The 12,979-nt window shown below is 53.0% G+C and overlaps 5 protein-coding genes across 5 annotated transcripts; 1 reads left to right on the forward strand and 4 right to left on the reverse strand.

The window, feature by feature from the left end:
• Positions 1 to 39: 39 nt before the first annotated feature.
• On the forward strand, positions 40 to 2,558 carry HETIRDRAFT_439291 (Metallo peptidase M24B; the record flags this gene model as incomplete). Its single annotated transcript, XM_009545972.1, has 14 exons — positions 40 to 220; positions 287 to 418; positions 479 to 485; positions 547 to 620; positions 679 to 1,112; positions 1,242 to 1,357; positions 1,416 to 1,505; positions 1,562 to 1,581; positions 1,651 to 1,902; positions 1,992 to 2,028; positions 2,099 to 2,133; positions 2,204 to 2,268; positions 2,325 to 2,384; positions 2,459 to 2,558. 14 exons carry the CDS (start codon positions 40 to 42, stop codon positions 2,510 to 2,512), a joined length of 1,557 nt encoding a protein of 518 aa, XP_009544267.1. The 3' UTR covers positions 2,513 to 2,558.
• Positions 2,559 to 2,705: 147 nt separating this feature from the next.
• HETIRDRAFT_103154 (amino acid transporter) lies at positions 2,706 to 5,119 on the reverse strand (the record flags this gene model as incomplete). The annotated part of the gene is made up of 11 exons (XM_009545973.1): positions 2,706 to 2,900; positions 2,957 to 3,313; positions 3,367 to 3,577; positions 3,631 to 3,702; positions 3,758 to 3,803; positions 3,855 to 4,143; positions 4,197 to 4,398; positions 4,448 to 4,495; positions 4,552 to 4,628; positions 4,686 to 4,706; positions 5,045 to 5,119. The coding sequence occupies 11 exons, from the start codon at positions 5,117 to 5,119 to the stop codon at positions 2,706 to 2,708; spliced, it is 1,593 nt and encodes a 530-aa protein (XP_009544268.1).
• Positions 5,120 to 5,243: 124 nt separating this feature from the next.
• HETIRDRAFT_155598 (uncharacterized protein) lies at positions 5,244 to 7,556 on the reverse strand. Its single transcript, XM_009545974.1, has 12 exons — positions 7,382 to 7,556; positions 7,221 to 7,317; positions 7,022 to 7,158; positions 6,834 to 6,959; positions 6,529 to 6,778; positions 6,352 to 6,474; positions 6,186 to 6,288; positions 5,998 to 6,119; positions 5,894 to 5,940; positions 5,708 to 5,830; positions 5,618 to 5,647; positions 5,244 to 5,562 (listed from the first exon to the last, which is right to left on the reverse strand). Exons 1-12 carry the CDS (start codon positions 7,546 to 7,548, stop codon positions 5,382 to 5,384), a joined length of 1,506 nt encoding a protein of 501 aa, XP_009544269.1. The 5' UTR covers positions 7,549 to 7,556; the 3' UTR covers positions 5,244 to 5,381.
• Positions 7,557 to 8,416: 860 nt separating this feature from the next.
• HETIRDRAFT_239603 (uncharacterized protein) lies at positions 8,417 to 9,546 on the reverse strand (the record flags this gene model as incomplete). The annotated part of the gene is made up of 3 exons (XM_009545975.1): positions 8,417 to 8,965; positions 9,034 to 9,360; positions 9,397 to 9,546. Coding segments are annotated over 3 exons (1,026 nt in total), but the record flags the coding sequence as incomplete, so codon positions are not given.
• A 1,779-nt stretch (positions 9,547 to 11,325) lies between these two features.
• HETIRDRAFT_146988 (uncharacterized protein) lies at positions 11,326 to 12,043 on the reverse strand (the record flags this gene model as incomplete). The annotated part of the gene is made up of 1 exon (XM_009545976.1): positions 11,326 to 12,043. A coding segment is annotated over exon 1 (498 nt), but the record flags the coding sequence as incomplete, so codon positions are not given.
• Between the last annotated feature and the right edge of the window lie 936 nt (positions 12,044 to 12,979).

Consider the following 12,979-nt stretch of genomic DNA (forward strand, 5'->3'; position numbering starts at 1 on the left):
GCAAGACAGCGCCCTCGGAGCCAGAGCCGAGCGCGAGCCATGTCTGCACGCGCACTCACCCGCTCCGCTCTCAGACCCTCCAGCCCGCTCTCTCCTTCCTCTCTTCGTCGCGCACCGCGCCCCTGCACACCCAGGACGTACGCGACAGAGGCACACCCACGCCCAGTGCCCAAGCCCTCCAAGTTCGGCCAGCCGACATTCCAGAGCCACCCGCACCTCCGTGAGTCTCACTTTGCCGCGTCGTGCGAGACGAGGGGCTGAGTTGAGTGTCTGCCATCTCTTCTAGTGAGGAGCCATGAGCTGACACCGGGCATACCGGCGTCGGAGTACGAGCGGAGACGACGCAAGCTGATGGACGGCCTGCCCGACGGGAGCCTGGTAGTCTCCGTGTCCGCGCAAGTCAAATACATGAGCGGAGGTGCGCCTTGACGTTCTTCATCCGAAAAAATATTCCTCTTGACCGCCATATCGTGCCCAGCGATCTTGTGAGTGACCACGGCATGGTATACGTGCGCGCCGTGGGCTCGCGTGCTGACTCCTCGCAAGCTACAAGTTCCGCCAGGCGTCCGACTTCTGGTACTTGACAGGCTTCGAAGAGCCCGACTCCGCCGTCGTCCTCAGTGCGCCCTTCTCTGCCTTTCCCTCTGCTCCCTCTCACCCACCCCACGCGGAGAACAGAGAAAGACAGCAGCGCGCGGGGGTACACAATGACCCTCTACAGCCTCGGCTACGACGCCCACAAAGCGCAGTGGGACGGCACCCGCACGGACTTCTCCTCCATCGTCGACCTCTTCGGCGCCGACGACGCGCGCCACACGCAGAACCTCGCCGCCGACCTCAAGAGCCACCTCCTCTCCGCCTCCACCGCATACGTCGACCTCCCCTCGTCCGCCTCGAAGCGCCCCGCCCGCGGCTCGTACAAGTTGCTCATGAAGTACCTCTCCGGGAGCGAGGCCCCGCGCGGCGTCTACGAGACCATCCTCGACGGGCTGACCGCGCCCAAGTGCAAGCCGCTCGCTCCGCTCGTCAGGGCCCTGCGGGGTATCAAAAGCGAGTACGAAGTGGAGGTCATGCGCCGCGCGGCCGAGATCAGTGGCAAGGCCCATGCGAAGGTGCGAGCTTCTCCTTGTCTGCACACGACTCTACCCTGGATGAGTCCCATGAGTCCCCGCACCCCCGGACGCGATCACATTTTCCTCGCGCCGGTGTGTATGGCGACGGGTCGTTAATCTCACGTGCAGACTATGCGCCTTGCAGAACCAGGCGTGTCCGAATCTCACCTCGCCGCCCACTTCGAGTACCTGTGCGCGCGCAGCGGGTCTCAGCGCCCGGCCTACGTGCCTGTCGTCGCATCCGGGTAAGACGCGCTACCTTCTTTTCTCGCGAGCGTGAAGTTTACGATACCACGCGAGCAGTGAAAACGCGCTGATCATACATTACACGCACAATGACCACCTTCTACGAGAAGGTGAACTCGTGCTGGTCGATGCTGGCTGCGAATACAAGTGCGTGCCATCTTCCATCCGTTCACCCGTGATTCGATTGACCACACCTCCGACAGCGGCTATGCGTCTGACATAAGTAGGTTCATCCCTTCCCCAGCTCCACGTTCTTGATATTCCCTGCCGCCCAACTCACTCCACGCCACAGCCCGCACATTCCCGGCCTCCGGCACCTTCACCCCTCCACAGCGCGACCTCTACGCCGCCCTGCTCTCCGCCCAAAAATCCCTCGTCGCGCTCTGCACGGCCGCGCACGGGCACTCCCTCGACGACCTTCACCGCCAGTCCGTGAGCACGCTGCGCAAGGAGCTGCAGCAGATCGGCTTCGACCTCTCCATGCGCAGCGGGCTGCTCGAGCGCGTGCTCTACCCGCATTACCTGTCCCACCCCATCGGCATCGGTGCGTGTCCGCTCCAGCGCTCGCGTTCGTTCGTCCCGCGCGCGTTTCCCGTGTCTCATGTTTCATTCGAACGCGCTCGCGGCGCCTAGATCTGCACGAGTCGGACACTTTCCATAGGAGCGAACCGTGCGTACATGATGCCCTCGAGGCGCAGTCTCCTCCGTGTGCGTGCGGTCGCTGACACCGCGTATAACAGGCTGAAGGAGGGGATGGTCATCACCATCGAGCCCGGTGCGCGTCCCATTTTTTGTGCGAACACAACCCCCGAATCGATGTCTCACTGCGACCCAAACAATCTCAGGCGTGTACGTCCCTTCTGATCCCGCATACCCCAAACACTTCCACGGCCTTGGAATCCGCATCGAGGTAAGTCTTGCGAGTACTCGCATGCAACGATTTTCTTTGACGCAACCTTCGAAAAGGACCAGGTCCTCATCGGCAAGAACGACCCGGTCGTCTTGAGCGTTGCGGCCCCCAAGGAGGTTCGTTTGCACCCCGAGGCTTTATGTAGCTGCTCAAACGTTCACGCGCACGATCCGTGCTATTTGCCTTATAGATCGCGGACGTCGAAGGTTCATGTCAAGGAGTCTTGGGCCTTGAGCCATTTTAAGGACGTCGATATTTGAGATAATTAATCTGATGCATGATTTACGCGCAACAGACGTGATGCAAGGCCAGCGTGTCTCTATGCCATGACCAAAAAAACATTCCCCCGCCCAAGGCAACCACAACCGCTCTCCGTGTTTCGAGCCCACTGAATTCAAGGAAAGCGTTCTGTCTCACCAGGATATTCTCTGTCCGCGTCAGTTCGTGTGTGCATCGGCAGTTGGTGTTTCCGCAGAATGCAAGGCCTGCAGGATCTGCTCCTGGCGCAGCCATTTCTCGGCAGGAGTGAAGTACCAGGACAAGACCGCGAAGACGGTGACCGTGCCGAAGATGACGCAGGCGAAGTTGAACGATTCGGCATCGACGGGGAAGAAAAAGGGAGAGATCATAACCTGAAAGAGGCTCCGTCAATCGCGGAACCCTCATAAAAAGCAGGAAGATGACAGACAGCAAATATGAGCCCGTTGAACAACGCAGTGGCCAAGTACATCGGCATCGCGAACTTTCCAAGGTAAAAGTGCGATGACTTGAACATGTGCGGGGTCATTGTAAGGCGGAGCAAGCCGATCAGGCCGTATGCAGCAATTGTGGGCACCCCCCCGGCGGAGACGAGGGACGTAAATGCGACTTGACTGGGAAGAATTGTGCACAGCAAGACAGCCCCAAAGACGAACATGACGGTCACCGCGTTCTGCGGCTGTCCATTTGCATTGACGCGTCCAATCCAGTGCGACATGGGAAGCACACCGTCACGAGCGACGGCAAAGATGAGCCTTGAGGCTGCCACGACAGCAATACTTGTGTTCTGAATCGAACTGGTGAGCGAAAACTCATAATTTCATGATGAGCAGGGCGAACCATGATCAATCCCAAAACAGCGATGACGGTCATGAAGATACTGGATTTTTTGCCAAGAGCTAATGCATATATTTGGACGAAGGGCTGAGGAGCATCAAGAGCGAATACTGTGTCGAGGTCCGGCGTGCAGAACAGGAAAAGAATGGTCGTGATGAAACCAAGGACGCCAGTGGCTATAACACTTGACAATATGCCGCGGCCGGCGACAACGCTAAAATTGCATGTGTAAGTCTCGAGAATTGTGGTGTGCGTAGGTGATTATACCTAGCGTTCTTCGTCTCCTCAGCGATATGACCAGAAGCATCAAAGCCAGTCATCGTGCCAGCAGTGAACAGGCTAAGTGGATATGGTGAAACACGCGAAGCAAAAGCAAATAAAAATCAATGCGTACAATGACAGTATCCAATTCCACCCTGCGGGGGCCCCAGTTCCATTGTCTGTAGCGCTCAGGATCAGCACCATAAAGAGCAAGAAGAACGGGGACTTACACGTCATAGTAAAGACGTCCTTGGCCGAACGGAAGCCGTATGTATTATGCGTAGCAATGGGAAGCCAGATTAAACATAGGAAAAAGTCGACCATCATCAACCCAACGGAGAATTTGAAAACCTTGGAGTACCATCGAGGAGGCAAGTAGTTAATGGCGATGGATATCACCAACATCGCCTCAGAAATTGCCCAAATCAAGGCGCGCCATTTGATGTTGTCGTTGCCAACGCCTCCCGGGTAGTCGACCTCCCAAACCGCAAGCTGTGACACGATATAGTTTGCGGTGGTCTGAAACAGATTCTTTAGCGAGTATCGAAGTATAGGTAAAGTGAGATGCAAACCTGACAATTGCTGGCAGTGAATGTCATCCAAGCGGTTGTCGACCACCAAGCAACAACAAAGCCAAAAAATCTGGCATATTTTGGACCAGCACTTTCGGCGGCCCAGATGTAGATCGACCCGCTCAAAGGTAAGGCAGAACAGATCTCGGCCAGAACGGCAGCAGTGATGAACATGAACACCATACTGATGACGTATGACGACCTTTGAAACGGTTAGAAGTTTTCAGCCGATCAACATCTAACGAATGTACCATATCGCAGCCGGTCCCCCAGCGAGTAGTCCCAAGAAGAGTGCAGATCTAAATAGAGATTGATCAACCTGGTATTTGAAAAGCGGTTGAAATACGATTCCTACCTTACACCTCCAATGAAGTTCAAAGCACAGAAACTTGCTGCAAAACTTTCGATCAAGTGCCAGCTCCGGTGAAGTTGCTAGAAGAGTGCAACAGGTCATTGAAGGTGAATCGCAAAAGGGTCACACAGACGAACCTGCTTGTATCCGAGGCTTTGCTAACAATCACAAGAAATGGTCAAACGTCAGTACTTCCATTACAGCTCCCTCTGATGAGAGGGAGAGAAAATAATAAGTGTGACACTGGGGGCTTCCCTACGCAGGTCTGAGCGCTGATCAGGTTCAAGCGGTATAATCTCAACCTCTGTCACGTTTTCGAAATCCACAGACGAACAGGCCGTCATGCAAAAATCTCAAACATGAGCAGAGATACCCGCAGCCATTCCAGTTTCACCACTAGAAACAGACGTTACCGATTGAACGATAGTGTCAAACGCTGTCAGCAATCTCGTCGCCTGCTTGGTCCGTCCCGTCAGCTGCCCAACTGCGTTATTACCAGCTGAATCTCGTCTTGGTCGAGCGATGAGGCCTCTTCATGGCTGCTTTTGCTTTGAATAGATGGTGCGGACATGATGGGTATGGTAAGGTCGCGAGAGGAAAATGACAAGTCAAATCCTGAAAAGTGACCGCAGCGCTTAGATAAGATGATGTAGGATGACGCCGAATGTCGAATTTGCCACATACTCGAGTCTGCTACCATTGACATATTGACATTCGTATCTCTCATAGTAGACCATCTAGGTACATACAAGATACAGTCCGCCAAGGTGAGTGATGTCAGATCTCACTCACGACTCACAGTATAGTACAGAAGTACGGAAGCGTCCAAGAAGTCAAGAATCGTCTTCGTTAATCAACTCATGCAATCCTGCCAGGCGCCGCTCAAAAATGGCTGTGAACGGATCGGGGGAGTGTAGGACGCCTCCCGTAAAAGCAAGTGTATCAATGGGTCGGGTGGGATCCTGTAAGATCCGGAAGGACCAAAGGAGCAAGGCGGTATTGATAAAGAGAGAGCTGTCGTACACGACACATCAGTATGAATAGAACCCACGTAGAAAGAAGCACGAACTTCATGGCAAAATACTGGCCCGGACAAATCCTGAATCCAAACCACTAACTTAGTGGATGTGGACGGAACATCGTGTACCAAACGGCTTACCGTCTCCCAAAGCCGAAGTTTGGAAACTTGAGATCTTTCCTGACTTGTCCCTGCTTATTCAACCAGCGTTGTGGATCGAATTTCTCTGCGTCCGCGAAGAGTTCTGGATCGCGAGCAAGAGACCTAGGCGCAAGAAAAAGTCAATGTCTCCGAGAAAATATCTGGAACTACAGTGCTCAGAACTACCAGTTATTCGGAAGTAAGGTCGCGCCGGCAGGGATTCGGTATCCTTTCTGTATATCGAAATATAGATATTTAGGGAAGGATAAACCTAGAAATGGGATACATACATAGATAATTTCTTCGGTGGATCTGTGTTGAAAGCCGGAGAAAGATCCAGGACGCCACCGGAACGACTCGAGAACGAAGGCCTCAACTTGTGGTAGCAGGTCTACATCGCTGAAGGATGGAACTATGCAAATTACATGCACGGGTCAAACGGACCGAACCCCGATGGTAGATGATAGATGATCCTCACGTCGGTTAGGGCCAACTACATCGTCCAGCTCATTCTGCACGACGGTCTGCGCATCGGGAAAGCATGCTGCCGCCATGATGACAACGCTGATGGCGGAACCCGTCTAAAACCCATCATACCGTCAACAGCTGGAGTCGGGAGGCGCTCTATGCAGACTAAAATTTACCGTTTCAGACCCGGCGCCAAACATAGACCCAGCCAGGTATGCAGCCTCGTTATCCTCGAGTTCTAGCTCGTCTTGACGTTCCACGAGGTACTTCCCGAACGACGGTGGAGCCTTCTTTGAAGCCTGATACACCATATTGATATACATTGGTCACTGAGATCAGGGCGATAGACGTACGATGTCATCTCGGGTGGTTTGCATCTGCCTTCTGAACAGAGCGAGTTCTTCGCGATGATAGCCCCTGAGCTGTTTGCCATAGAACGGGACAGACTTGAGCCAAGGTAGATCGTCGACAACGTGTGCTCCTGGTCGAACAGCGCGCCCAATGCGCACCAGGCATCGACTGATAAGCGGAATGTCAGGGTCTTCTGGGTGACTCGGGGAAGGTTTGCCATAAGTAAGAGAAAGAATCACAGAGGCTGCATATCTATGAAAAGAAACAGCTTGAGTACGCCAGGGGTTAGATCAGAGTCGCAATTCACCTTCTGGCATGCTTGCGATGTCCTTCGGGGTTCTTGAGAATATCGCGTATCAAGACCTTGGCGTTGAAAAGCTGGAGAGGCTCGTATATAGGCACAAGCTTCGGTTGCAAGTGACTGTGCAGTGCTCTGTCCGCATCGCGCGTCAATGAAGATATTCATCGCAAAAAAATATCATACTGGGCACATACTTGCGCAGCTTGCGAAAACGATCTCCGACGCCGATCAAAAGAATCCTCATGTTTCCTGACATCATTTCTCCCGCTGCGACGGTACGAGGACGGTCAGCAGAGTGTATGCCTTCTTTCTCCAAGATCTCAGCGGCAGCCTATCAAGGATACATCATACATAAGATGCCGCAAACAGCGAGAATCATGCAGCCTGCTCTACCTCGTTGTTGGCGATGACGATCACGGTGCGGCGACCACTTCTGAGGCTGTATATAGGACCATACTCTTGCGCCCACTCATGATACTTCAAGTAGTCCCTTCACGAGGTGACATCAGTGGCAGAAGCTGAATTACATCCGACAACAACAACATAAGGCTCACTTCGTCTCGGGAATGATGTTACCCCATAACCAATGACCAGGCGGACCAGGCGGCAAAGGCAGTTTGGTTGCTCCGTGTTTCCACCATAGCAAGAAGGCCACGGTTCCAAGTATGAAGACAGCAAAGGGCGGCTGCAGTGTCAGTCCAGCAGAGAGTGTTTCGAACATGGTGGGCTGTGGCAAGGCGAGACGCCCATCAACCCGCTTCCTGAACTGGCAGACTTGATCTGAGGTTATATAGGGTATTCAAGAAGTCGGGGCGACTTTGAGCCTCCACCCGAGGGAAATCGGGATATGTCAGGCTATAGTTTAGGTTTCTCAGCTTGAAAAATCAATGGGAATTGTACACGGGGCCATGTCATGGCGAGACGGAGTGAGAACTGGACCACAAGGTCAAGTTCAGTCCCAACGCGTTTTACATAATTGATGTGGGGAACCCTGGCCACACTGGCGGTCCTGCAGTCTTGCTCACGACCGCTGCATGGACAAGCAACGAGAATATGGTTCCGTAATATTGACTTGGCTGTATGTATAGATATGACGAGCATGCGTTCATGAGACAATGCAAACGGGCGGGAGCTAACTGAACACAGAAGTTATGGCGGAAAGAGAGAGGAACGAATCATAAGCCAGAGAAGCAGATGCCGATTACGAGGTGAAGGTGCTGGATTAGTAAGATAAATCCACGACTGTTATGTACTTCGACTCAACGGGAGCACCGCACAAGGGCACTGTCCGAGAGTGTGATGCGTTCGAATGCAGGATTATAAGACGATTGCGAGAATGCTAAAAAGTAGGTTGAATGAATGATAACCACGGAGCGCCATGATCAATGCTAGGCCGAGAAGTGATGGAAGGACAGGTAGTGAACAAGGTGTACAGGCGGAGACAAGATGCACGATCTATTCCGCCAAGCCAACCGAAGCGGTTGTTCAACGAAACAAAGACGCACCGCCTCGACCATCTAAGGGCTCGCCATGTGGTACTCGCCATACCGCCCGTCCACACTTGCGCGCCGGCTGGCGCTCACGCTCCCCTCATCTGCATCAGTATCCTCGCTCGTTGAGCTGTAGACGCTCCGTGCGTCCGACGAGGTGGAATATGCTGGCCGAATCGTAGGCTCATCGTCCGTCGAGCCATCAAGGCTTGCGTCAAGGCTTGCGCCATCGGTCTCAGTCTCGGTCTCAGTCTCGGTATCGACGTCCGAGTCAACAAATGAAGCTGCTGAACGCCGTGGGCGGACGGACGGGGTACGAGGGCCGGCTATGTCAGCGTGCGCAGGCGAATTCGAGTTTCGCGAAAAGGATTCGGATACACGTCCACCGTATGCATCGAAGGCTCCCATCGTCCGTATAGGTGCGGATGGCACATCGGTGGCGGTGGTGGATGGAATACCGGATTGATGTGGGTCAGGGAATGTAGACGTGGAGGAAGATTGTGAAGGCAGGGAATGTGTTTGAGAGAACAAGATGAGTTGCTCTGCGTAATGCTGCATCTCCTCCTCAGAGATCATCAGTCGAAAATCGTTGAGCAGAAGAAACTGCAGCTCTAGCGAATTTAACTCTGCCTGGGGCAGCCCGCCGACCTGTCAACGGGAACGATGTTAGAAATCGGTATGGTGTGGGGCAGAAGCGATTCGCTGTGGGGACAGACCTTGGCATAGCGCGAGTTAGTGTAAAAGACATCACTGAAAAACTTGCTTGCTACGGTGACGCCGGCGATGACAAGACGGTGGATATTATACGAGTCAATGACAAATGTCTTCCCTGTAGCTTCGTTTGCTAGGCGAGCCATTCGGTCGAAGTAAACAAGTAGAGAGAGGAAGACCTCATTCGTGGTTGGACAATATTTGAGAATGCGGAGCAGGTAGGCTTCTAGAGAGATGGTGGGAATATTGCGGGCATGGAAGGTAAGTGAAGAAGAAGGGGTAGCCAGAGCGTCTTGAGATGCCTCAGCAAGAGTTCGCCATATAGGCCGGAGCTGTAGTTCTGAGAGCGGGATGTGTGTGGGCTGTACAGAAGATGAGGAGGATGAATGAGAGCCTGTGTAAGGGTTGTCAGACGGAAGATTGTCGTTGGCGGCTGCAATCTGTGTAAGCAGGGAAGCAAGCAGGCGCAGAAGGTCCTGGGATGGGTACAAGTGGATGTCAAATCCTGACGCAGCTTCGGGCGGCTGGTCCGTTCTATGTTGGATGGATGAAGGCGAGGATTCGGCTGGAGATGCTTCAGGCAACGATGGCGGTGGCACCACAGTGGAATGGGGTAATGAGGAGTGAGAAGACGCCACACTGAATGGACGGCTGGAAGAGAAGGTAGATTGTGCAGTAGCAGAAAAAGAAGACGAAGACGAAGAGGAGGAAGAAGAGGACGAGGAAGCGGGATGCGATCTGCGGGACGGCTGTCTAGAGACGGGGCGAGGAGAAGGGTTGGTGTGAATGAGTTCGTGCTGGATGGGATGGGCCAATGCAAGCATTGTTGGGCAACTGAGGTGCTGCGGGATGTCTGTTCGTGAAGATGTGGGTGAACCGATGTAGAATAGAAAAGAAAGCCGTCGAGTGGACTGGTGTTGATCGGGGGGAAAACGCAGTGGGTGCGGCTATTAGTGTGCCAATCAACGTGACCGTCACACATACGTAACACGCGCTCTGAGACAATTGGCCATCGCACCGCCAGTCTCAGTCCACGCGGCCCGCTGATCTAGCTACCAACAAGACGAGAGTACGCTACATGTTGGCCGTGCATTCATGCCAGCTCCGCCCCAAACTTCTCCAGCCAATACTCCTTCACTGACTTCGCCTTTTCCCGAAGCCCGTCTGCGATCGCCATCTTCGGAAGGTCGTTCAGCTCAGACAGCTGCACGATGGTGTGCCAAAGTCGACTCGACTAGCTTTGTCCTCAGCATCCAGTTCAAGGCATGCCAGTTCGTGAATACACACCTTCAGAATCTCTAACGGCACATTGCCTTTGATTCTGTCGATGTCCTTCATGGTATTGCGTAAACCCTTCCATGTCTGTCCAAGAGTGCATTGAGTAATCGAGCGACGATCCCCTGTGGAATCCATTCACCTCAGAGTCGATCGCCGTCTTTCCTTTGGTGACCCTCTTCAGAGCAAAAGCCCATTCCAATGCCGTGTCCTTGTCGATCGGTGCCACGACTTCGTCCTCTTCTTCAATCCGACGTCTCTTGCCCTCTCGTTCACTACTGAAACCTCCGTCAGTGGCAACTGAACGGTCCACGTTTCTTCGGGCTTCCGCGTCCTCGCTGCGCGCGCGCGATGTAGCTGAGCTAGTGCCTATCGTGATCGTGATGGGCGTCCTATTTCCACTGGTGGGAGGCTTTGCTTTGGGCTGTGGAAGTAAGATATCATCAAGTGCTACAGTCTCTTTGAGACCGTTCTTACCTTCCTAGGTTTCTTTCCAAAACCGCGGTCAACTTTACCAGGTCCGAACATCCTCTCCATCCTCTCAACGTACATATCCGCAGGTGTCTGCTGAAATCTCACCTTCTTGACATCGCTTGTAGCAGGTTCGACCGGCTGATTCGTATCGTCAGACAAGTCTTGTCCCAGCAGCAAAATAACCGTATCTATCGTCATTCTCTCCGGAGTATCTTCAATAGACCATTTGTCTCGCTTCAGCTGCCCTTTCTCTCGCACAGGCATCTCAACGGTCTCCAAGAGGCTATCGAACTCGTCTTCGTCCACTTCGCGCGCTTTGGGTATCCTCAACAAGATCGTGGACGCTGAAGTAGGCTCATCCGGGGTCTGAATGTGGCGCCCGGACTTGCGCGGGGCCATGAGGCGTGAGGGGCTGACGGTGGGCGGCCGTGGCATGTACGCTGGCACATCATTCGCAGAGAGCTTGTTCTTCGCGAAGACTGCGCTGAGCGCGTTGACAAGGCTATGTCGGGGAGTAGTAGGAGATATATGATGAATAGGAGATTTCTGAACGGGGCTATTGGGTTCCGTATCGATCTCGATGACCGATGAAGGAGTAGATGGGACAGATGTAGATGTGAGAGGCTCGAATGTAGTACCAATATCTGTGGACGGTCCTGCATCGGTCTCAGTAGGAGGCTCTGGATCAATTACCCGTGCTGCCCTGCTGCTCTTGTGAGCACCGGGCTCAGCATCAGAAGAAGATTCGCTGGGTAACCTCCTGTGTAATCGTCCTGGTCTACGCGTGGCTGGGCGCGGGAGTGACTCTGCCTCTGACGTGTCCTTGCCAGCACTGTCCTTACTCCCTCTCTCGCGAGTGTCTTCCAGCTCGCGGTGGTTCTGCTGGAACGCCGAATGCAGTACCCGCGCGAGTTGCTCGCCGTAGTTCATCTCCTCCCGTGTCCTTTTCTGCCCGCGCGCCCTTTCCCTTCCCCTCTCCCTCATCTCAGGACCCTCGGCGCGTCTGATGGACGCGACTGTGGGAAGCTCGACTCCATCGAAGACCATTCGCACGCGTGGCGGTGGAAGCTCGGATACTTGAGACGAAGGTTCGGCCGCCTCTTGTGTTGAAGTCTGAGATTGAGTCAGCAAAGGGTGGGAGATATTTGAGGACCCAAGGCCATTGAGTGCAGCGACCAGAGGTATCGAATTTAGAGAACCAGAAGCCAAGGGCTTTCTCTTGGGCTTGACCGGGGGAATCGCGGGCAGCCTCGGGGAGAACACATCAGTGTCATAAGCAGAGGTTGCGGCGCGTTGAGACTGGTCCATGCGTGTGTGGCGTGACTTGTGCTTGCCCTGTACTCCCTGACCCTCACCATCTACTTCGTCTTTAACCGGCTCCGCGAGAGGCGTCCAAGTTGGCAAGTCTGCGTATGGCACCCGAGCGGGCGAAGTGGCTCGGGTCGGAGTGTGGTAACGATTCTTATCACCCCCTTCGCCGGCCATACTTATAGAGATCTCCCGAGCTGAAGACAAGATGCATGTTGTTAATACCGATGCAAACGCGATGTACCATCAAACATTCACAGTTCTGCTCCTCCAAGGGTCCCGAGAACAGCTCAGCTGAGGCTCTGAGAATTGCACTTGTGGGTGGCATTATCCGAGGTCGGTTAATGCTGCTCTGTAAGGCCATAATATAGAAGTTCTTGAAAGCTTTGGTCGAAGACTGTTCATTGCTTTATTTTGAGATTCTTATCAATATTCAACAACTTAGAATAGTCACCAGTTATAAGGCCACTCCTATACAGCTGTAGGCAACAAATGATAGAGCCTTGAGATAGAAAGGTTGAAGTATATCAAGTCAAGGGAAACAAACTTGAACAGTTCAGACTAAGAGACTCACAAAATCTGGGCAAGTATGGATTATAAGAAAGAAGAGCATATATATATTAAGCTGTTTAAATCTATAATCATATTGATTATTGTTTGTGAATATTTACACTTGTAAAACTAGACAAATATGTGCAAATATATACAAGCATCACCATAGCAGAAACATGGTTATTGTTAGGCATAGACATATCTGGTCTTTCTTAGTTCTGCTGCTCCACTTAGACTCCAACAAGGGCTTTATAGGAGACTAGCTAGGCTCACATGTTGTGCTTTTGGTGGGGTATACCAAATGTGTCAATCAACTTAGCCAAAATTTTATAATTTAGTTCT

This window comes from Heterobasidion irregulare, assembly GCF_000320585.1.
Source record: "Heterobasidion irregulare TC 32-1 unplaced genomic scaffold scaffold_03, whole genome shotgun sequence".
Classification (NCBI taxonomy): Eukaryota; Fungi; Basidiomycota; class Agaricomycetes; order Russulales; family Bondarzewiaceae; genus Heterobasidion; species Heterobasidion irregulare.